Raw genomic sequence first — 25847 nt, 5'->3', positions numbered from 1 at the left:
CTCGGATTATGGTTTTGCATTAGTAACATATGTCATACGGCAACCCCCCCTGCCTCTCCGAGATGGCGTCTTCCGGGTCGATCCCCGTCCTTGACAACGGAATCAGAAGCGTCCCTACCAACCCGGACTCCACCCTCTGTCCTTCGTTACAGAGACCAATCGGAACAGCACCGGAAGCAGTAGCTTGTGACCCCGGAAGACCCTCCCTGATCCTGGAGCCAGAGACCGGAAAAGACGGAACGGACGAGAGAGAGGGGGGGGGTCAACTCGGCGAACTCGTGGCAGGAGGCTCAGACGAACACGGACCCAGAGACGACTAACCCGGAAGAAGAAGAGGACGTTTGGACCGAGGACTGGTGGAGTCCGCAGGAGGTGGCTGGGGAGCGGCCGCAACTCTCTGAAGAGTTGCGGCGGGGCATGTGAGTACAAGATCTCCATTGACAACTTCTGTAGTTAATTAGGTGCCTTGTATATAGTTGTGTAGATTACCCTCACTTTGGGACGGCGTATCACACTGTATATAATTCTTGTAAAGCACTGCCGGGGCCACACGGACACTATTGTATATAGCCCTTTACCTCCCTCTCACCCATACACCCTTCTGACTTTCCGCCTCTTGGCCTCCTGAACCCTACTCAAATCCCCTACCTTCCTCACTGACTCTCTAATCCTCCTCCACACCCCGTGGTGTTGGTAAAAGTACTCTGCAAGTCCCGTTCAGTTGGACTAACAGCCCATTGTGTTTCTTTTGTTCCCGGTAACCTCCGAGGACACCATCCGGAGTGGCCCACACCAGAGACCTGAAATCTCGGCTTCACCTCGGAGAAGACCCGGACACCCTTTCCGTCGTGCTCATCTTTGTGTTTCCACGCTGCCCGTGACGAACTGTTGTATAACATAATAAAACAAGCGAAGTCATCGCTCACTACATACGGCCTCCACGCCGGTTATTCCGGTCCGCAACACCCCCACGATCACAACATAGTTCTGGTTTTAATTAACTAAACAAATTTGAAATGGTGAAGGTCATGTTTAGATGTCAAGGTATTACTGTATATTTGTTTTGATAACTAGCAAAAGCAAATGCTAAATATATATCGATATCACTGTTTTGAAGGATCTGGCACACCCCATTTATGTGTCGCATACAATATGTAAATACTACCTGGTGTATTAAGTTTTGTGTATTAAGTTTTACAGACATTAAAAAAATATACTGGAACGGGCAATTTTTCCTATCCAGCTCAACTTTAATAGGTTCACACTGCATTGTCATACTTAAACTTGGGCTTACAAAACGGCCACGAGGTGCTCTTTTGCAGACACTGTTTTATTTGTGTTAAAGACTTACATTATCATGGGGACAACGCACAATTGTCTCTATACTGCATGCAGGTATTTTTGTAGAACAAATGATGGTATCATTAACAACACGTCTTACTAAATAGATCGTACTCCTGAGACAGCAGGAACATTAATTTATAATGTGCTTCAGTAGCTAAAACTTTGCAATGCTCCTGTAAAATACTCCCATGCATTGCCTTTTATGCAAGCGTGAAGCATCTACAGCTATATTTTTCAATAAGGAATGGAATACACAAGGCCTTTAAGATATTGCAGTTTGGGGATATACAAGTAATTGCCTCTTTTCTGCTGATAATTATAATCAGCAGGTATCCCAGCCATCAGTCTTCACCAAACCATATGGGTGAAGATAATAGGTCGTCCATGAATGACTGCTGTAATTTCTGTGCATCAGATATCTAAGCAAGCTTCACGAAGACTCTTAATGAAACTCCGTAATGAAACTCCTATGAAGAATATCACACATTTAAAGACTAATATTTCACAGTTTGGCCAGAAAATAATTGCGTTTCTCTTGTTTAATGTGTAGTATTATTCTGCTGATAAAAGTCAAATTGACGTGCTTTGAATTGAAACTCTCGGTTAAAAGTAAGTCGGAAATCATACATTTACCAGGAAAAAAGAAGTACTGCATTTAAAAGAACAAACGCAGCACCGACATTCAATTCTCGCAAGTACATTTTAAGTATCAAGTATTAGAAGATTGTTGAGTATTAAAATATTACATTTAAAATGATTGAACTAAAATGGCGGACAAACTGGACGCTGCTATTTGAGAAAATTGTAATCAATCAAAGGGGCTTATTCTGATTGGAGAGGTCATTCAACTATGTGAACTACATTCTAAAGCATTTGAGGGTCCATAACGTATTAGGCAAATTCTGTACAGATATCATTCCTCTGCTTATAATGAAATGATAAAAAATGGATTCTAAACGTTGAAGTATCATATACCTTAAAAAGGATTATCTGATAAGTCAATCTAAAGAGCATGAATGCACGCCACAAGAAATCAAGGCAGAAATAAATAAAGATAACCGCAATCAACAATAGGCAGGTATACTTACATCCAAAATGTAAGAAAGGAAAATAAGATTCAATAGATATCCTTATCAGTTGCAGCAAATGAAAAAGCAGGTTTCAAGAGCACAATTTGAATTACTTATGGAGGAGAATGCACAATTTACTATATGGAAAAACCTAAATCATTCAATTATGAAGAGATCATGGGTGTTGAGAAAGGAAGTTGTTGCCTAAGTAAACCATATACATCTCAAAACACCAGCAAGCTGAGTGACCCGAACCTCGGTTGCTGATCAGCAACAATGCTGATTGTCAACGATTACTGGTAGTGCACAGGTCACACAAAAGGGCTAAATTTGCAAGAGGGGACCTTCGATTCAAATCTAGTCTCACATCATGTTTTCTTCAGCCCAGATGCAGATTCAGCATTATAAAGTTGGTGAAAATGCAGCTAACAGTGGTCACAATAATTACAGCTGTTCACTAGTTTCACTGCCACTGGTGCTGTTCGGGGTATCTTCAGCTCAGCCAAGGGCATTCATACACATGCTTTCTATGGAACGGCCCAGGAACCTGAGACAGTGTATTGTAAATGCCAACTCTTAAGGCAGCAGAAGGGGACCCTAAAAATAACCCTTGTACTGCAAACCATTTCTGTTCTGGGCAGCAAGTTAAAATAAGTGGGAAAGTGGAAATGGATATATTGATCCTTTATACAGTCCATCCAGGACGAGCAAGATTCCACTGAATCAATGATCAATCCCAAGTCATGCTGCCTGCCTAGGCAGGAATTTTGATTGCAGCGTTGCCCGTTAAATATGCCATTCATATCTAAAGAACACCATTTGTTACTATAATTGAGAATCTATGCAATATTCAATCTGCCGCTCACACATATGCATGGTTATATGAGTATGTACTTATATAGTGCAAACCTAGCTAGAGGCAATTGTGTTGGACAGATATACCTCTTTGCACACATACGACCCCCTCTGACAACCACCAGCACTTGTATTCTTTCTCTGATGCTTTTGGTAAATCAACAATTTCAGGACAATGGTGATTACTGCCCACCAAGGCAGCTGGAATGTCATGGCAAAGATCAAAAACACAAAACCATGAACCAGGTATTGGAAAACACTATCCAATAAGAAATGAAATAACTTCAGGCATTCTCAAATTCAACAGTTCACAAAATCCTACAAATACTTTTTTATCAGAAGTTATTTCTTGGCCCCACCAGTCAAAACTTAGCAGACCTTTTATTGTAGAACATTCTTCTGATCTGAGTTTATATATTCATACAGCTGCCCCATCCCCCTGCATGTGGTGCTCAAGGACTCTATGAAGAATTTATTTCATGTAACCGTGCCCTTTCGCTCAAACTCAACTTATTTGAGAAAAAAAGAACAAAATCCATAGCAGTGGATGATCCACCATGTACATATACCAAAACGATAGAATAATATGTATAAACACATTTACATGCTTATATAAAAATATTTATTGTTTGCAAGTAAACAAGTCTAAGCATTTTTAAGTGTTTTGAAATTTCTTCATAATTATTGTCCAACTTCGTTTTCCACTTACAATTATTCCAACAAAAAAATATTATCATTGAACCCCAATTTCTACAGACTATCATATTGACCACCGTCCTGGTGGCATTAGTTCAATAACAAAGATCCCACTTTCCAACCGCGCTCCGTCATTTTCAGCCACTCTATTCCAGTTTTCGAGGTCTACACAAGAGGCATCTATTTACGACCAGATTGTTACTAGTGTCATGGATAGTGTGAGGAACTATAGGTAAAATAAGAAAATTCTACAAAAAGGAGACCAACAACTTCAATGCAGGGTACTCGACGGCAAACCCCAAGGACCAAATCCAGTCTAATGATTTAAATATTATTTGACATCCATTTAAATTAAATGGATCAAAATATTTGGTACTTGCGTAAGTATTGGTTGTAATGGGACACTGACCTATAGGTGCAACTTTCGAGGGGCATCCTGAGTAAAAACTATTTATTGGTAAATGTATGCAGGTGCCTGTACTCATTTTTGGTGACTGGGATTTTTTTTCATTAAACTTTGAAATGGAGGAAGAGAAAATATAGGGAAGAGTGAGAAAAGTAAGAGAAAATAGTAAAACACTGACTAGCAGAGAAAGTAGAAACAAAAATAACAGCAAAAGGGAAATAAAGCGATAGGAGAGCAGGGTGGTGTAAAATAGAGGCATGAGGTGGAAACAAAGTTTGGCTGATTTGGTATTCTGCATCATCAGCCTTCGGCAGCATCAAACCACTATTAAGAAAATCTCTGGCCCCTGCACTTATTTTATTTACAAAATAAGTACTTACTGCTTTATGTTTTTCTCCTTATTAGCAAACACCCTTGAATTGCTGACATCTTAAAATCATTGAATTTCCATGTGCCTTTGCAATGTACTTTCCAATCCTTCTCTTCCATAACCTATTTATTGCCTTGATCGTTCAGCAGCAACACTCTTTTGAAACACACCGATCATCACAATTACTATTACATGCTTGGCCAGAAGTCAAAAGCAATAAACTTTCTGAAAGTACCATAGCTCTCTAGTGTGCTGAAGCAACACATATTAGCCAGATGGGCATTCGTATGTTCTAAAATAAAGTCAGAACCATAATCACTGAGGCATCTATAAAGGTGCCCTCTTGCGTTCATTATAGTTATCCGTACGTTCCAAAAATAATCAATTTGTACTCTAAATAAAAAATTAAAAAATACACTTCTTCATTATAAACATATTTACACCAAAGACAACTTAAGTGCACATTAAGCTGCTAATATTCATCACAGAAACTTGCACAGTAGGATTCAGTTGAGAAATAAACAACTGGAATGATGTACCTCTAAAATGAGAGTCAGCAATAAAAATCAGGATAATTCATGCACTCTTTCACATTATATTTGCCAACACGATTATTTACTTGTTGAATCACGCATTAGACAGCATGAAGTATCCTTCATGTAGACAGGTGCACGAAGAGAACAGATGCATCTTTTTATACCTAGAAGCATTTCATGAATAAAAAATACTTTCAGCAGAATTCGGTGAGCCTGATCTTTATTTACCTGAAAGAAGACCGACATGGCACCAATTACCCGGTTTTCCAAAATGGCGGCGCCAAAGCTATCAAAATCATCAGGATTGTAAAAGTAGATCTGCATCTGTAATTGTAAAAAGAACATTTTTACTTAATTTTGATCTTTTAATCATCTGCAGACTTACCCATACATGTACATACCCAATATATGTGACAACAACTACATTGCACAATCCTCTCTTTTTACAGGGTAATCACTTCTACCTCAAAAATTATGTACTCACACCCGCAAATGGAAATGAAAAGTAATTTTTATATTTAAAGTTTTTTCCCACATCTGTTTGTTCTCACAACCACCTGCCACCATTGAATGTCTCCTTCTGTACTAACCCGTATTTATTTTTAAAACTATCCCACTATAATTATTTTTCAAGGGCATGTTGTATGGATATAACGATTTACTTGTAAGGGCAGTACATCAGTTTGACAGTTGTTCCCTTTTGAACATTCTTGTGACTCATTCTTCGCATACAAATACAAGAGACATGGCCACCACTCCATCAAATTTAGGTAATTGAGCAAATCACATTTTTTTTGTTCAAAAGCAGAAAAGCATAGCCAATAAGAAGCAGAGTCTTAAAATGTTCCCCATAACATGCATATAGTCACCACGAGTATGACCACTAGCGAGCAAAATTTGGATGTTTACTCCAAAACGGTCGAGATTTTTTGCATGATCCACTGCAATTTTTTTGGCATGATGTTACTATGTATGTTTTTTTAATCCGTCCACTCGGATTCTAGTTTTCAGGCCCCAGTGCATGTTCTCTTTTTTACCCCTAAAACAAGTCAAGATTGGCTATTCGCCCAATTGGTAAACTTCGCTTACCTGAAAGTCCCTAGAATTTGGTACCAATTGTGCCTAGGACCTTTAAGTTAAATGTCACTCGTGGACTGCAGCACCCATGTGTCACCCACTACAGTGAAAAGTAAGTCAGCAGCCCTACCATGGTTGCCTGTCTATGCAGTTTTAAAATTGTAAATTCAACATGTTTTAGGAACAAGTTTTCCATCCCTTCTAGTTGTGAGAGCCATATGCCACCTTGAATTTGGTGCCCCATTAATAGAAGATAGTATCAAACTTTGTCCACTTTTTTTGTGGCACTCTGTTTGGTCAAAGCACCTACTAACCTTAATCGAGAGATAATCCGGTATTGTCTTAAGCTAAATGTGAAGCAGAGTCCCTGGTTGAACTAAATTAAGAACATGCGTAATGAACTTGCTTCAAGAGCAGTGTAGGCAGATGTTCTGTACATCTGCCGGACGAAAATGTTGCCTGTGCCCAGGAACTTAACTTCAATGAGCATATCTTATCACAGGCAGATGAAGCGAACACTTACCTGACCCTCCTTTATCTTTCTAGTCAGCCAGAAACCAAGTCCAGTGGGAGAAGAGCAGACAGACCACAAAGCAAATGTCATCCATTTCTCAGGCTACACCTCTGGGGTGGGCATAAGGGAAGACACGTTCTGCCATGATGGATTTAGGTAGATTGGGACACTGTGGGATTGTTAGCAGTAGGGCACAAGATTGGCTGCAAAAGTGGGTAGGTTTACGCCTGGGAACATTTTACCCATTGGTTAGAGAGGGGCCAGGAATCCTCCTTAGCAATAGGATAGTGCTAGACATAAATGGGCACCCTTGAGCATCCTTTTAGGAACAGTAACGGACCAGTGGAAGACAGAAGGAGGACTGAACATGCTGTTGAGACTTGAGGACAACTGAAAGACTGGACTTGCTCTCAGTTGTACCCAGGACATAGAAGCGGACTCCAGGGGTCAGTTGGGTGACCCTCTGTTAAGCTACATGGGCACAACACACTGTTAAAAGCCTTTTCCCCCAAAGAGCCCAGCTGCCCAGCTCTAACTGGGCCTGCCCTGAATCCTTTTGGCGGCTTCAACTGGAGTTAGTCTTGATGCCCAAGTACTGTGCCTGAGGTTCTACGGCCCTTGGCTGAGTCAAACTGTACTCCTCTTAACATTTTTAAAAACATGTGACAGACTCTCTTTTTGGCTCTGAAGACCTCTGGAGGACCAGTTTGTCCACAGCATAAATCAGTTTCAGCAACACGATGTAGGGAAGGAACACAGTCTTGTGGAGCCCTGTTAGCCTACAACTTGCAGCTTTGCTTGACTGGAGGAATCCGAGCTACCAAAAAGTGACAAAGCCCAAACACAGAAATCTTTAATGGGTATAGGCGTCAAAAGTATTCAGCTGGAGAGGACCTTTCTAGGTCACAAATTTTGAATTTTTCACACTCTGAGTTATACAGCGAAAACAATATTGACTCCAACAGCTATTCGGCCTCGTGGAGCCATTCTTATCCTAAGCCTTCTGCCTTGCCATGCCTTGCTGACGATTTTTGAATTCCATTCCAAAGACTGAGTCCGAAGGTAAAACTTCCTATGTGGACAAACATGGTTTCTGTATCAGACCCATGCTCCATCGTGGTCAGCCTTAAATCACAACAATATTAAGTGATATGCACTCCTATTTTTATCAATTTAACTTAGATGTCAACTAATTATATCTGGTGCTGACCCATATCTTGACTGGCCCCTAGTCAAGTTAGTACAAAGCCTTAAATCACCCCATGGTACTGTTCAAGTGCAATCAAATGACCATGGTGGCATCAAATGTTTTTTGGTGCTATTTTCATTTAAAACTTCGAAAATTAACTATTGCTTTAAACTGGAGTGGGGTTTTGAATTGTACTGCAGAACTAAGTACCCTTTTTCAGCTCAGGGTATGGAGGTTGAGCAATTAAAGTCTCACTTAGGGAGATGCTGTGGGCTAGAAACTCAGAACTCCGCAATACCCAACACATCAATATCCAGTAATTGTTTTCTTTTTAAAAGGGAAAGTACTTTAATACATAAAAACTATATAAGTAGGCAGATAGAAAATCCAATGGTAACCCTCTAAAGGGCCTTTTAAAGTACAGGGAGCGCACAATAAGCAAAGGGCACATACACCCAAAGTGTCAACTAGAACCTCTTATCAAAGGCACTTAAGAGGCTGTTTGCCAGCAAACCCTAACCCCTAAAACTACAACAGAACATTCATGCCTAAAGCAACATGTAACGTGTAATTAATAAAAGGCACGGCTACTGGCTTTGTTATATCAGTATACTTTTATCAGCAGAATAAGTCATTCACTAGTAATTTCCATTTCACCAAAATGAATGATTTAAGAAAGTTACCAATTATACACTTATTTTGCATTTCATTAGAAAGGAAGCCTTCATTATGGACCTTTAAAATAAATTTTATAGTTAACAATACATCACAGGAAGATAACAGTCTGTCTTATTTCAGCCATTAGACAAAGGCTGACTTCTAAAGCACACTACATTGTCAACCCTAGAGTGTGAAAACAATGAAAACAGCTCAAAAGGTTAACTAATGCTTGCCCTGGGAGTTTGGGGGTGCAAACATTTTGGAACTTTTGGAAATGTGGTACAGTGCTTGCAGGGTGGGGCGGTGCTGCTCCATGCAGACTACAGAACACTGCTGGTAGTACCAAAGGTCTTTCTGGGCACTAAAATAATCAATACGCCTATTCTTCTAAGCCTTTGTAGAGGCTTATGGGGTGATACTTTTTATCTATGGCTGCTACTCGGATGTGACCAGCACAAGCCAGTGCATTATTTTTCCTTTCCATTTGTCAATTTTTGATCTAACACTTGGCAGTCTTTAAACTCCTCATGGGATGTCCATGCGTCTGTGAGGCATCCGCACACCATGCTCCTTGGACACAATGGGAGCTCTGAAGTCCATGCAATCCCTCACCTGCCCAACACTTTGCAGTATCAGCAAGGGACGTGTCTCTCTCTGCTTCCCCCAAAGTAAAGAAGCAGTCTGTCTCCTACTGGCGCTAAAAAAGTTTCAGAAAGCAGGAGCTGAGCACAGTGGTACTCCGTGGGCCTCTGTAGGGGCCCACTTCACGACCCACAAAGACAGGTTCACAGGCCTGGGAGAAAGCAAATGGCCCTCACCTTTGAGAGAACAATAATAGAACGGCATCAATTATCTTCTGATATTCCAGGAGCCATAGCACACCGACTCCCATGGTGAAAAGAAGTGTATCTTGCTGGATCAGAACCCACTCATTATGGATCAGACACCAACTCCTTCACAGAGAGCATCTGCTCTTCTGTAAAGGATATATAGTCACTGACTCTGGTACTACAGGCTTTATTATCCCCTCAATTTCTTGGAGATTGTCTTTTCAGTGTAAATTTAAACTGCTCTGTTATAATCTATGTCGTAAATGATATTACAAGTAAGGATACTGCAAGGGTGAGAACGCAATAGGTGCATTGTGGCTTTTTAGTTAATCATTGCATGACACTTTCAGTTCTTTTTAAGTTTTGGATTGTTAGCACATTTTCCCTTTAAGTTAAAGTTTCTACATTGAATAGCAAATGCACCAGGATTGTGCCCAATGGTTCATGGGAAGAGTCCCTCTTCGCTGATGCCGGGAAAGGAGGAGCCAAGGCTGACTTTTAAAATGCTCATGAAACTGACAGCTTCCTCATATTGCACGCTGCATCTGAGGAAGTCGAAAGACGAAACGCGTCATGCGAAGTGCAATAAAGGAGCTGAGCAAACAACCCCCAGTGTGCTCTGCGTGTCTTTTCAAAGAGGGACACTTTTGTGGTAAATATGCAACGTGCAATGCCGCTTGCACGACAGAAGCACCCGCTTTCAGTAGCTCGGCAGGAGAGTGGCGTTTGTGTTACAATATATATATATATATATATATATATATATGTTCACCTCAAAGATAATTACACATAAAATGTTTTCCCTGGTTCCTTAGTCTGTAATTCCCTCTTCCTTCTGCAGAGCTAGTTTACTTGTATGTGCACATGAGTGTATCATGTTGATTTTAACCCTGTTTTCTCTTTCAGTTTACAGGACTTGTTCCCACTTTTTTGGATTATTTGTTCCTGTTCTATCTATGAGCACGCCCACTCGGGCATCACTGAACTTTTGTGAACTTGATTTGGACGCAATTTCTGAATTTGGGCAGTTGTGGAGCTAAGTATGGGCCTTGACATGGACCTTGTAACCTGCATTCCCCTTTTGCAGATATGTATGCTGCTTCGGAGTGACGGGACATTTTTCCGTCTCACTCGTTATTTTGTTTTCTGTCCCCTTACCCGGTGACAGGCTCAGCATTTGCATTGTGTCCGGAACTTTCCTGGGCCCTCCGACCCCCCCCCCCTTTGTGGCAGCGCGGCAGTTTTGATTTGGGGTACATACACATATTTATGTTTGTCATTTGGCCACTTGGCATCTGATTTACCTGTTCCCATTATGCCGGCTGATTGTGGGGGTACGGACATTATTTGCATTATGATTATGATGGCAACCAGCGGTATTATGTTATTATTTGCATTATGATTATGATGGCAACCAGCGGTATTATGTTATTTACGTTTTACATGCTATGGAATTAGCTCACATTGTGTGTTTACGTTTTGCATTTTCTTAACTAGCTCCTTTTTCAACTAGCCCTATTTTCATGTTTGTGTATTTTACTTTTGACTAGGCTAAGATGTCTGCCTTACCTTGTTTACAGTCCTCTTTTCATGTTCACCACTATTCACTCTACTTATGCGTTGTGCACATTCACACTCATTTGCGTGATCAAGGCTTGTGAGAAGCCGAAACATGTAGCAACTGAATAAACACCCTTGGACTATCTCCTGTCTGGTGTTTGGTGACGGCTGCTGAGAGCGTGTTCAAACGCGTATTTGTTTGCAGTATATATATATATATATATATATATATATATATATATATATATATATATATATATATATATATATATATATATATATAGTTGGGGAAATACTGACAGATAAAAAAAGGTTTCTGTGAATTGATAAGGAGGGGTAGGGCAATAATTAAGGCTGGTCAGGAGGTATTAAATAGAGGGATTATGACATTTCCACTGGAACAGGAACCTGACTACAGTAATTTTTGAAGGCAGGGAACAATGTTGTGAAAGCAAGTGCACAGCTAGCACTGCGCATTTAAAAAACGCTTGAGCTATTTACTGCTTCTTGAAGCCTTTAGACGCCAGTCATAGTACCTAAGTTTTAGTAGGGATTTCTGACCACGAGAGACTGAAAATATTTTATTTAAGTAGTAAGAGGAATGAGTGCAAACCTGTATGGAATATGCATTTTGCTTCAATGGGAAGCCCTTGAGGAATTTATAGAGGGTAGATTTACACAGCAGCCAGACTCGTCCTAGACCTCCTGAAGCAGACCCACATCACCCCCCACTTCAGGAAGCTCCACTAGCTCCCTATTCAGAAGAGATGCCAGTTCAAAATGTTGACCCACGCCTTCAAAGCCCCCCACAACCAAGGACTAGACTAGTTCAACCACCCAATGAACTACATTCATCCCTCCAGATGCCTGCGCTCTTCCTCTCTCCAACTCGCCCAGACCCCCTGCATTCACCGCAGCAACAGTGGAGGATGCTCCTTTCATTTTTTTCTCATAGTTTTATATAGCGTGAACTTGATCCGAAGGTTTCAGAGTGCTTTAAATGAGCACCAGTTGTGTTACACAAGGACACATTCATTTTTGTTAGGCATGGGGAGATTAAATGATTTTCCCGGAATCACAGGATGTTGAGCGTCATTGCGGAGACACAAACCCAGTTCCCCAGATTAGAGATCGACAGCCCTAGCAGTTAGGGTACATCCTTGTGGTGAATTATTGTGACCACCTCCCTCTTCACCTACGGACCTCATCCTCTCTACTCAAATTCATAAAAGGACTCCAGACCTGGATGTTCGACTATGCCTTGGCAGCAGTACTCTCTGGATACCCTCTTGGGTGATTAGCCGTGCTTTACAAATCAAGATTGATTAACTCAAAGATGGGTACTAGACCAAAGGGACCACACTTAGACTGCTGACTTTAGGAGGTTCTAATTGGGCATTCGGAAGGCTTGCAATAAGGGCATTCTCATTTTCTAGTCAGGGCAGTACTGAGGCTTAGATTTTGGTCTTAAAATCTAGTATGAGAAAAAAGTTGATAATATGCCTTTGCATTATGTTTTAAATTGCAGTTTAAAGTGGTACTTTTTTACAATGATTTGAGAACTGGAAAATACAGAGAAACTAGCTAAGTAAGCTACCTCAGATAGGCATGAGTTGATTCTGCAACTGTAATTGTTTGAGTATGAGGGAAAAATCAGAGTGTTGAGGGAGGACAGTTGAAGGGGTACTTATGACTCAGCGTAAATGCTGTACTGTGTGAGTCAAATTAAAGGAAAACCTTTTACCTCTTAAATTGTGGTGAAGTCTTCTAAATATAGAGGCTTAATTTGACCTACATTACAGCAAAGATAGAAGTCACCTTGAGGCATGGTGGCTTCTTCTGTGTCAGTATTTCACACCTGATTCAACTGCAACTTTTCTGAGCAGATTAGCACCAACCCACAAACAGTATACACAAGGTGGTCTGATCTCTCCCTTTCTGCATGCAAAATGTGGTAAAACAAATCATCAAGCAGTTTGAGTTATCATTGAGCAAAAAAGTGAATGAGGAACCAATTTAGAGACCTCTTTTGCAGAACTGACCAATTGCCACAAAATCGAATTTACTTTATTGAAATATTCTTGTAATTTGTCAGATTGAGCCAATTAAGTTCTCAATAAAAAAAAGTGTCAAATCTGTAGACTAGTATGTATGCTTATACACATCGGTTTACTATATAAAAATGAAATTAAACAGAACTAAAGGTTTTTTCGCTCAGAACAGGTTTTTTTAAAAAGACACTGAAATCCATTTCTTACTAGTCACTGTGCAGTTACGGTTACAACTTCAAACCTAAAAAAACACTGAAATCAGACAGTTGATAGCTATCAATCAATCAGGTGTTTGTTAAGCGCAACTACTCACTCGTCATGGGTCTCAAGGCACTGGGGGTGGGCTACAAACCATAACTCCTGTCCCTGCACTGAGTTTCCCACCAATTGTCCTACTTATGTCACACGTTAAAGATAACATCACAATATCGACGGTGTCACTGGTGACACTACTAGTCACCTTCGCACCAACATGCTGGATGAAATTACTATATGTACACCGTACCGGGAAATTGGGTTGTTGGTTACCTTGGGTGTGAGCCCTGGTCAAGCAGCAACCACAATGCTTGTCAGGGTGAAGTCACAAGCAAACACCAAATGAAGCTGTGTTCAACCCTAAGGTAGCTTGGCACAGAGCAGCCAGGCCTAACTGGGAGGCAATGCATAAAGTATTTGTGCAACACTTCAAACAGTAGCACAGTGAAAACACACTACAAAAGGATCCCACACCACTTGAGAAAAATAGAGCAAAATTTAGAAAAATAAAACAAGACTAAAACAAAAACCCAATAAGTAGATCTGGAGTGAAGAATTTTTAAAGATTTAAGTGTAAAATAGCACCAAAAAGCACAGAGCACCAATCGCGGGTATCTGGCCATGTGAGTGCGGGAGAAAGTTACATGTTCAAGCCAACAACGATGGAGCATGAGTCAGACACAGGGACCAAGTTAGTCCTGCTGAAAAGTCACCATCTCAGTCAAGCATCAAAAGTCCAATTTGCGGGGGAGGGGCCCGAGTGGAGCAAGGAAGCGTCACAGGCGGTGCTCAATTAAGTACAAGGACCAGTACAGGCATCGCGGGCAGTCATCGATTTATATCGCAAAAATCATGTTGGCGTAGCGTCCGGGCAGGCCGGTGCTTCACGATATCGCTCCACACAAGTGGTCAATCCTGTTTGTGAAGAGTCGGGCAGACGGAACTTTGCGTGGCTGGGCTATGATGGTGACAAGGATTTGGTGCCAATGGGCCTGTTCGCAGTTGCAAAAAGCCCAAAAACTTACTTTCAGCCTCTCTGGGGCCACACCAAGTGTCTAAGAGCAGAGGGGCACCAGCTGGATCTGGGTGCTGGTACAGGTGGCTGGTAGCCTGTTATGTCCCTCTTGCACACAACAGGAGGCAAGTAGACTAGCGCATTGAGGCCCTCTCGGTATCCTCAGTTCAAGAGGTGCAGGTCCAGTTCTTCTCACCCAAGCCGTGGACAGAAGGCAAGCACAATAAGGCAGCAGTTCCTTAATAGCAGCAGTCAAGCAGGACAGTTTGTTAAATGTGATAAGGTAAATCCAATATTATCCTATGGGAGAGGGAGGCCTCACAGTAGTGAAAAGCTAAGAGTTTTTCAATATCAGGACATGTAAAATGCAGAAGTATGTGTCCTACATTTTAAATACACTGCACCTTGCCCTCTGGGCTGTCCTGGGCCTACACTAGGGGTGACATGTATAAAAAAAGGAAGGTTGGGGCAAGGCAAAAGGTTAACGTTGCGAGGGCAAATGACGGTTTATAACTGCACACAGAGGCTGCATTGGCAGACCTGAGACAGGCTTAAAGGACTACTTAAATGGGTGGCACAATCAGTACTGCAGGCCCGCTACTAGCATTTAAATTACAGGCCCTGGACACATGTGGCACCAATTTACTAGGGACTTACAAGTACATTAAGTATGCCAATTTTGTTTAAGCTAATTTTACTATTCTTTAAGGAGAGAGCACAAGCACTTTAGCACTGATTAGCAGTGGTAAAGAGCAGAATCCTAGGGCCAGCAAAAACAAACTCAGAAAAAAGTGGAGGTCGAAGGCAAAGTGTTGGGTGAGACCCTATAGAGAGCCATGTCCAACATACACTATCCTTTTTATCTTTCATAAAAACTGTTCTTCAATGTTTGGTTGTGAATTTCTATTTGTTGATATAAATATTGTGAGGTCATAAGCAGAGCAAGTTAGTTAGGCACTTTTCGTGGTGGGGGCTCAAGTTATTACAGAACTGTACAATTTCTGCTTTTCCAGGTTTTAGATATTATGAACAGCAGCCTTTTAAGTGAATGTTAACTGAACTGTCTATTTCATGTAACTTAGCTTAGTTGCTGATCTTAGAAGACAACCATGTTCTCATTTACAGAAACGTTTTTCACTTAATACTATTAAACGTATGTAGAACTATGTCAGAGCTCATGCAGCCATGCATAATTTTACCGGTTTCTAGATCTTTTCTAGCATAGCCCAAGCTCTAGACAGAAGCACTGGTGCAAACATCAATGACTGGTACCAATATCTACTTCCCTGGAAAGGCTCGGGCGTGGCATATTGCTTTTTCAGGGAGTCATGGACACCCAGCAAGGCATTTGACACAGTTCCACATAGAGTACCATTGTACATTTGTGTGCTTATCTCTCCCCCCCCTCCTAGAACCTACAAGAATGTTATTAATTAACTTGTATGCAAAGCTCTTGTTCCATGTGTGCATTTTGGCTTGAGGTTCACATATTGAGCATCTTCACTTTCCTTTTTCAGGAAAAATGTGGTTACCACTCCCAACTTCTTTTATCCATGTTGGACTGTGCTCAGCTTGGCCAGCAATTTCCTTTAACAAGATCCTTCAGCTGAGAATGCTGGTTCATAAACTACCATTCGCTGCTGGTTAATAAAGCTTGTGTTACAGTACATTTTGTTTTCCAAGAGAAAACATATTCTCTAACCTTCTTAGGTTCGCCTTACACCACCCTGGCTTTAGGTAGTCCAATTGCCCAACAATTGTTTTTCCGTTTTGTGAACATAGGCAGTTGGTACAAATACCAGAAATGGACAACAAAATAAAATGTGCAATTAGATTCGAGTTTAGATTCAAATTCCTCACTGTGAACTAGTTCAGTAATTAAACTTAACATATATATTATATTGCCATCATTTCCAAAATTGTAAAGTGAAGCACTAAATTACTCGGACAAGATAAACTGTGCCCTTTGTTTGCAATTCCAATTTAGTACAAAGTAGGCCCAGCTATTTTCTTAAATTGTTGACAAACTATTCTACTACAATGGGAATAGCAAACTTATTTTGGGACCATCCTCTAACTTTGGTCGTCTGTGGGCCAATATGCACAAAATCATTAGGAGCTCAAACTGAAATGAGCTATTGACATTTTTCTTGCCAAACCCTATGCATTTTTATTGAACAGATCCAAAGGCATTAGCAAACCAAAAAGAATTCAACTTGTGGTCTAATGCTCGCAACCCAAATGGAGATTTGCTCCCACGAACTGCACACACACTCCCATACCATTTAATCAAATACAAATTTAGATTTTTACAATCCTCTTAAAGTCACAAAAAATAAAAGCAGACTTATTTTTGGCGAGGGCTGACTTTCTCTTGGTTTCCAAGAGTGGGGTGTATAATTTATTCTGACAGGAAGCTTGTTCCAGAACATGGTCATTTTTGTCTAAAAATACACTTACTAGCAAACTCCTAGATGAGTCACAGCTGCATAGGGCTTTATATAATGAGGGGACGTGGCACTTCTTCAATGTGTTTATTTGCACACTAAACTATTTTTAAATTGTACTACAATTGTGCCAGACTGCTGCATTGTAAATGTGCTTACGTTATCCTTATTTATTTGGTCACATTTATTATTCGTCTTTCTGTAGGAGCATTTTAGGCTGCATTGATGGAAGTTTGACTGGTTTGCAGTAGATCACTTTTTTCCCTAGCTTTAAGAGATATGAAATAACAGCACCAAGTTATGTTTTGTGTATTTGTAAAGCTCACTATCACCAGCAAGATTATCTTGGCGCTGGCACCATATTGCTACTATGTCTCTTGATGTAATGATCAATTGAGATTTGTGAACTATTCACTATAGACTATTTGCTCAGAACTAGAAATTATAGGGTTTCAAATTCAGTATTATCACAATATTGTAAATTAGAGCTGTATGTCAACATTACCATAAAATGATAAAACACTTGTACAAAAAAAAAGTCCCTACATGTAGCCACACACATTCTCCATACCGAGTGCACATAAACGGTAACTATGAATGCATATGTACCATATGGAGCATACTGTGTTGGGTTTTTAGGATCAGAAGCAAGATGGCGGCCATGTGAGATGGAAAAATGCAATTACTACGCGGTCTGAACCATGCATGCTGTTTCAACAAAAGCTTAACACATGCATTTACCATGAGAAATATACTTATAAAGGTAAGTGTGTATATATCTGTGTTAAGGGAAGGACGTTTTTATGGTTTAGGATGGGTGTTTTTTTTTGGAGATGGGAATTTTTAGGTTGGGTAAAGGTTTTTTGTTTTTCAGAGTTTTTGGGTAGTTAGAGAATTTTAGAATTTGTTTGGGTTTTTGGGTGGCAAGGTAATTTTTAGGGCTTACGGTGGCTATGGTTTTTTGGGTGGCAAGTGAATTTTTAAGCAGGGTTTGAGCTGCAAATGAAATTTCAGGGTTTAGGGTGTGTTTGGGTTTTTATGTCGCAAGGGAGTTTTTAGGGTGTGTTTGAAGGTAATATTTAGGGTTTAAGGTGGGTAGGGGCTTTTGGGTGGTTAGGGAATTTTTAGGGTTTAGGATGGATTTTGGGTTTTCAGTGGTAAGGGAATTTTCAGGGTGGGTTTTTGGGTGGCAAGAGAGTTTGTAGTGTTCAGGGTGGGCTTGTAATTTTGTGGGGAAAGGAATTTTTAGGGTTGGTTTGGGTTAAAGGTTGGATGCTGATAAAAGAAAACAATTCTACATAAATATATGGATATGGTTTTATATATATATATATATATATATATATATATATATATATATATATATATATATATACACACATACAAATGTAAATGAATTGCATATATATATATATATATAAATATATGTATACATATACATGTGTGTACAAAAATACATTTTTTCTTTAAACGTATATGCCTTTACCACAAATGCTTATAGAATAACAATGTAAGCATTTTGCAGGTAACTATAGAGTCTCTGTCTATATATATATCTATATCTATATTCACTGAAAAACCCATAGGTTTCACACCAGTTATAGTTAGCTGGAAGTTTTACTCACATAAAACCATTGAAATTCCCACGTTATAGTTAGTTGGACTCACTATAACTTGCGCGTGCAATGCACTGCTGATGACGTCACATATTACATCACTCATGACATGGTCAGTAACATCACTCATGACATCACTGATGACACCATCCTTGTGACAGAGTGACAGACCTCCTTTCACTATAATGTAACCCATGAAACACATTCAAAAATAGAAACTAAAATTTTCCAAAAAATGGAGATACCATATCAGTTACAACAACCAATTCAGTAATTCCACCATCTATATACACATCCACTCATTGACAAACAGTTCTATATAGTCACTCATACATATACTCACTCATCATATGTAGTGATACACCTATACATCCTGTTACACACCGACAGTTATCCATAAGTTACTCACACACATACAAATAAACTATTGAACATCCATTTATTTGCATATACAGCTATACACACACTACCACTTTACTTCTAAGGAAACTTACACATACTTACTCTTTTAAACAATCACTTATAGAAACACATACTAATTTAAACAAGAACTCTTACCATCCCTCACTCTCACATATACTCACTTATATACATCAATATTCACATATACTAGATTAAAACATATGTAGTTACTGATAAAAACACTAGTGAGACAGTCATTCACTCACTAACCCACACATATACACACTCATCCACCCATACAGTCCTGCACATATGCTGTCTTCAAAACACCTACAAAGAGAGAGTCAGTCATTCATGCATCTATGTGCTAAGTAATACCCCCACCAAACCATAGAAACACTCATACTGATACTAAGAAAAACATCTAATAACCCATATACATACACATGAACCTACTCACCAACCCATGCAGCCACTTATACACAAAGTGAAACACTAATACATATATTTAAATATTTAAACATTACTCACTAATATTTATTTTTCAGAAAGACACACATTCACTGGATGGTGTCATCAGTGATGTCATGAGTGATGTCACTGACCATGTCATGAGTGATGTAATATGTGACGTCATCAGCAGTGCATTGCACGCGCAAGTTATAGTGAGTCCAACTAACTATAACGTGGGAATTTCAATGGTTTTATGCGAGTAAAACTTCCAGCTAACTATAACTGGTGTGAAACCTATGGTTTTTTCAGTGAATTTAATAGGTTTTTTAAATGCTAATTCCTAACTATAACTGGTGTGAAACCTATGTTTTTTTCAGTGAATTTCATAGGTTTTTTAATAGCAAATCTCTATAGGTATGAAATGTGATATTGAATTGAATTTTATATTGTATAATTATGTAATAGTTTTTTTAAATAATTTTTTTTTGCCCGGAGCGCTCCCGGGGCGCGTACCTGTGCGCTCACCGGTAAGCGCAGTTTTACGGCGCGCCCCGGGGCGCGTACCGGTGAGAGTCCCGTTAGCGATATTACTGCGAACGAAAACAACATGGTAACGTATCGCGTAGCCGCGTCTGCGTGATACGCACGGCGTAAGCGCACCCGGAAGCACCCACGCGCATACGAACGCTCCCCGGGGCACGCCCCGGGGCGCGCAGCGTAAGCGCATCGGGTCATGTGACCTGAAGATAACACTTTTCATTGGTTGCTAAAAAAAAATTTATAAGAATGAAATCCCCACCCATTTGCTTCACTTCTTCTTTCACTTTTGTGACTGAAAGACCTTCCTGTTTTGCTGTCGGTTCTTTGTTGGATATCTTGGATTATCATGGCTGCCAGACCATCCAGCAGTGAAGATGACTCCAATGAATTCATCGATGAAGAGCCTCCTCAGCCAAAATACAAATAACATTTCATCTGGAAACATTTTTCCATACCTGATCACCAGAAGAAGGTAAATGCTCCAAAAGTGGAGTGCAGGATCTGTCACACAGTCCTGTCACGGGGTAACCCCAATAAAAAATATTCTTTGAGAACTCCACAATGATTCGCCATGTGGAGAGAAGGCACCCCCAGAATTTTGCCCGGGAAAGTGTCAGGGCTCTGGCACAAAAGGTTCCCAGTGATGGGGCCTCTACATCAACCGGAGGACGAACACCATCGGTGAGGGGGAGATCACAAGAGCAGGTTCCGAACATTCAGCCTGCATTTAACAAAGGCGCCCTTAAATGCAGATACTGTGATCAGCTACTTTCCTGTGGGGAGCAAAGTGTTCTGCTCATGGTTCGAGCATTGGAGAACCATCACTGCCATTACCAGCCCCAATTATTTTTTTTTGCTCCTGTTGAGCAGTTTCCATTCCCTGTTTGTTGTAGTTCTAAAAAAAGAAAAAAGAAAAAAAAAGTTCTTTTCAGAACTACCTCCAATTCTCATCAAAGAGCTATATTCTTAAAAAAATGAAAAAGAGTAAGTGAAGTGGAGTGCATTGATAAATGAAAGGAAAATGAGTAAGAAAGAACAGAAAAGTATGAGAGGAGAAAGGAAGTGAAGTAGGGGGACTGAAAGAAGGCGAGTGTTGGGAACGAAAGTAAGGAGAAGGAGAGTGAACATGGGGAATGTGGTTATTCAAACAAAATGTAGAAAAGGAACGGGGGTGTGGAAGGGTAAGAAAAGATGCATTGCTGGAGTTGCATCATTTTTGTGACACTCTCCAGCAATGCATCACTTTTGCGCTTACAGATGCGTCTGAAATACTGACGTATCTAAAAGTACTTGCGACATAATACGTCCTATATTTAATATGACGCATGAGTAGAAGACTGAAGGCCTCATTTATGTGCCATGCGTCACTTTTACGCCACCGGTGCGTCACTTTTTGTGACGCACCAGTGCTGTTAAAAATGCACCTTATTTAGTCATATTTACAAAGTGACGCATCTAGGTAGATGCGTCACTTTGTAAACCCCTGCGCCACATTATACCTACGTCAGGTGTAATGTATGCAAAAGGAGTGTATTGACGCAAGAAAGGGTCGTAGAGGCGACGCAGTGAATGAACTGGGTTTTCCCCATGCTATGCTCCCCGGTACGCTCCCCGGTGCGCGTACCAGGCGCTCCCCCCGCGAAAATCGATTTTTTTAAAAAAAAAATTTTTGCCCCGCGGAGCCTTTTATGGCCCCCACATCAAACCTAGGGGGTCAGGGGGGTCTACCCTGCCCCCTTTTGGTCATTTGCCCCTTTGTTTTTTGCCACCTCTTGTTTCTCGATCCTACCGAGACACAAGATGGCGGCTGCTCCGGACTGTTTGGAATGTTTACAGACACCCGAGAGCCAATCAGCTTTCCGCTCGCGAACTCGCGTGGCACGCTGGTACGCGCCCGGTACGCGTACCGCGGCGCGCCTATAGATATATATATTTTTTTTAACCTAAATTACTCAAAATCCACTGGAGCACATATCTTGAGACATAGCAAAGGCACATCAGGCTACCAGTCCCTACAATTTTGCCAAGTTTGATGGAAATCCATTCAGCTGTTCAAGCTAAAAGTGAGTTCGACCGCCCGATGGGAATGAACATGGGGAAAATACGTTTTGGGACCCCCCTTTTATCTCGGCCCCCGATTGACGAATCCCCCCCAAACTTTCAGGGAAGGAGCGGAGAGCCGCAAGGCAAAGTTGAGGAAAAATTCAGGCAGATTCGTCAACCGGCGCCAAAGTTATTCCCAATAGAATGTTGCGATTTCCCTATGGAAAACAATCCTAACTATAAGTACCTACTGGCGACCGCCAGTAGGTAAAATATATATATATATATATATATATATATATATATATATATATATATATATATATATATATATATATATATATATATATATATATATATATATATATATATATACACACACACACACACATATATACATATATACATATACATTACCTACTGGCGGTCGCCAGTAGGTATATATAGTTAGGATTTTTTCTCTATGGGTTTTTTGAAAATTCTATGTCTAATAACTTTGGCGTTTGTGGACGGAATTGGCTGAAATTTTCAGGAAAATGGCACATTTTGTTTCTGAGCAGCCCTTGAAAATTTGGGGGGGGTTCGTCCAGTGGGGGCCGAGAAAAAAGGGGGGTCCCAAAACGTGTTTTTAACATTGAGTTTTCCATAGGGCGGTTGGCCTCACTTTTAGCCCGAACGGCTGAATGGATTTGCACGAAACTTGGCAAAATTGTAGGGACTGGTAGCCCGATGTGCCTTTTGTAGGTCTCAATATATGTGCTCCAGTGGATTTTGAGAAATTAACGTTTAAAAAAAGATATATATCTGTAACAGCGGACCGGGCAGCGCTCTGGTTCGCGGACTTTTCGCGCAACGGAGCTTTGTGAAGCGAAGCTGATTGGTTCTCCGGCGTCTGTCAACATTCCAGACAGTCCGTAGCGGCCGCCATCTTGTCTCTCGGTAGGATCGAGAGACAAGAGGAGGTCAAAACAAAGGGGGAAATAACTATAAGGGGGCATAGTAGATCCTCGCTGACCCCCTAGGTTTGATGTGGAGGTTTTAAAAGGGCCCCGCGGGGCAAAAAAAAATAATAATAATAATAAAACGGCTGAATGGATTTGCACGAAACTTGGCAAAATTGTAGGGACTGGTAGCCCGATGTGCCTTTGCTAGGTCTCAATATATGTGCTTCAGTGGATTTTGAGAAATTAACGTTCAAAAAAAGATATATATCTGTAACAGCGCACCGCTTCGCGTACTTTTCGCGTTACGGAGCTTTGCGAAGCGAAGCTGATTGGCTCTCCGGTGTCTGTAAACATTCCAAACAGTACGTAGCGGCCGCCATCTTGTCTCTCGGTAGGATCGAGAGACAAGAGGAGGCCAAAGCGAAGGGGCAAATGACCATAAGGGGGCATAGTAGATCCTCGCTGACCCCCTAGGTTTGATGTGGAGGTTTTAAAAGGGCCCCGCGGGGCAAAAAAAAAAAAATAATAATAATAAAACGGCTGAATGGATTTGCACGAAACTTGGTAAAATATTAGGGACTGGTAGCCCGATGTGCCTTTGCTATGTCTCAATATATGTGCTTCAGTGCATTTTGAGAAATTAACGTTCAAAAACAAGATATATATCTGTAACAGCGCTCCGCTTCGCGGAGATAAAATTATATCTGTATTACCTAGCTGTTGCTAACACCAGTTAGCGACGGCTAGTAGGAGATAGCGACCATCTTGGGTCCCACTTTGCATGTGAGTGATATTTATCACTAATGACATGCAAAGTGGGCATGCCAAGATGTTAGCGACTGGAAACAGTCGCTAACATCGCTATCTCCTATTATCAACTTTTGGAAATATTCGAGATAAGCGCGAATATCTCCAAAAAGTAACAGCTGCCCTGAGCAGTTCTTAGCCATGTTATCCAATGGGAGGTGGATAACATGGCTAAGAGCATTAGCTCGGTAATGCATGAATATCGCGGAGTTTTCAGCGATATTAATGCATTGCGCTCGTTTTTTATCGTATTTGCGATAAACCTTGATAATAGCAAGGTTTATCTGCGATAATTTCTGACGGTAAAAAAATCTTTGCAATGCATCGTTAGGGATAAATATCGCTTAACTTTGGTAATATGCCCCAACGTCTGTTAACGTTCGATTCGAAGGAAATCAGGAATTGTTGAAAAACATTGTGTGCGCCATCTTGTCTTTTTTCAAATGCCACACTTTTGTCGTGCACGGCAGCCATTTTAGATGCCTTGACCAGACCCACTCTGTGCACGCTATCGATCCTTAGCATGGCTCCCCACCCTCGCAAGCATCTCACCCAGGCAGTGGTCACCCCCGCTCTCTGTCTTATGCATGGGTAATAAACCTCCCCCCATCTGCGCTGCTCTTCCCTGAGAATCACACCCTGTGCCCGCCCGACACCTCCCTTTCGCCCTATTCACTACCGCACCCTCTGACACTCCTTTTCCTCTGTGTCCGATTGTCCAGGCCGGTCCTAGGCTATCAGCTAGCCCTGCAGATGTAGTTTATGGCCACAGCTGTAAAGAATCACCCCTCTTCAAAGGAGTTATAGTAGATCAAGGCCCACACTCGATGAGATCCGTCACAGCAGAAGCGTTGCTATTATCTGAAAACCATCCTGTATTGTGATTGGGGAGGGGACCAAGCGTGAAGCGGAAGATTCCAGGGATGACTCTTTGTACATCAAAGTTTTTACAATTATGTGTCACATTAAAAATATATAGCACTCCGACAAAGTAGTAAGATTATAAAACTTTAATAATTTATAAATATATACAAGAAAACAAAAATAGTAATAACATATAAACATTTTTAGAGAAAAACAACGAAGTAGCGGTCGGCTGTGCGAATAGTCCCAAAGCAGCACAACGTCCAGATTTCCGGCGTGGGGCGTCGCGGGGGGTGGGTCATCAGTAGCAAACTGTTGTGCGAATAGTTCCAAGGCAGCAGAACGCGCCGAAATCTAGATGACACGAAAGTGATGTCTAGTAAGTTGCCACCCAGCAAATAACGGCGTGGGGCGTCGCGGGGGGTGGGTCATCAGTAGCAAACTGTTGTGCGAATAGTTCCAAGGCAGCAGAACGATGGCACCAAGGTGATGTCCAGTAAGTTGCCGCACTGGTTTTGGTATCCTACAATGCTGCTCCGAATAACGGCGTGGAGCGCCCCGGGGGAGGCGGCGTGAACGGGCCTCTCCAGGTGGAGTCTCATCTGTTTTAGTGGGGCGCCCCTTTACCGTTTCAGTTGCCATTCCGTCCGCTTTTGGTCCACTGTGTCAAAATCCGCCATTCAGCTGAGTTGCGCCCACTCTTGCGGTGCAGCGATAGGCGGCTGCCACAGGACTCTCAAAATGGCGGCAGGCTCTTTCCTTTTTGGGCGTGGTCCACTGAAATGGCCCTGGGACACCTTGGAAATCGGACGCTTGTCTGCTAGGTCTTGGACCCCATTCTCGAAAGCGTCCCCTCCGCCTTGAGAATTCATCAAAAGTTTTGGGGGCCCCGACTCCTGCAGGCTTCTGGTGGGGAGCGGCTGCCATGATTGCTCGCGGAATGACCACGACGGAGCTACGAGATGGTGGTGCTCTCATGCTGACGCCAGTTTAGTCTGAAACATCCAGAAACAAGGTGGGGCTTTCATCGTTTGGGGGAAAAAAAAAGTTTTCATCCAATGAAAAGTGTTGTTTTTAGGTCATATGATCAAGCCTTCCATCATTCGGAAACCAAAAGTAAAATGAACCAATGAAAAGTTTTATAAACAAGTCACATGACCTGTTATGCGGCATAGGGTATAAAATGCGGAGAAAATACGTTGGCACGTGAGGCGGCGTCAGTACCGGACCGATGTGCGAATAGGCCGAAGGCAATACAACGCGCCAAGATCCGGATGGCACCGAGGTGGTGTCATAGTTGAGA

General features: G+C 41.3%; 1 protein-coding gene across 6 annotated transcripts in view; it reads right to left on the bottom strand.

Annotated features, from left to right (window-relative positions):
* PTPRG (protein tyrosine phosphatase receptor type G) overlaps window positions 1-25847 on the bottom strand; it is a 1220925-nt gene that overhangs the window by 678138 nt on the left and 516940 nt on the right. For all 6 annotated transcript variants that reach the window (XM_078661520.1, XM_078661521.1, XM_078661522.1 and 3 more), the window contains exon 5: window positions 5506-5601. In XM_078661520.1, coding sequence (XP_078517646.1) covers window positions 5506-5601 — 96 coding nt within the window. The remainder of the gene's footprint in view (window positions 1-5505; window positions 5602-25847) is intronic.

Source organism: Lissotriton helveticus, chromosome 9, assembly GCF_964261635.1.
Source record: "Lissotriton helveticus chromosome 9, aLisHel1.1, whole genome shotgun sequence".
Classification (NCBI taxonomy): Eukaryota; Metazoa; Chordata; class Amphibia; order Caudata; family Salamandridae; genus Lissotriton; species Lissotriton helveticus.
The sequence above is the reverse complement of the archived record's forward strand: the minus strand, read 5'-3'. Positions and strand labels throughout refer to the sequence as shown.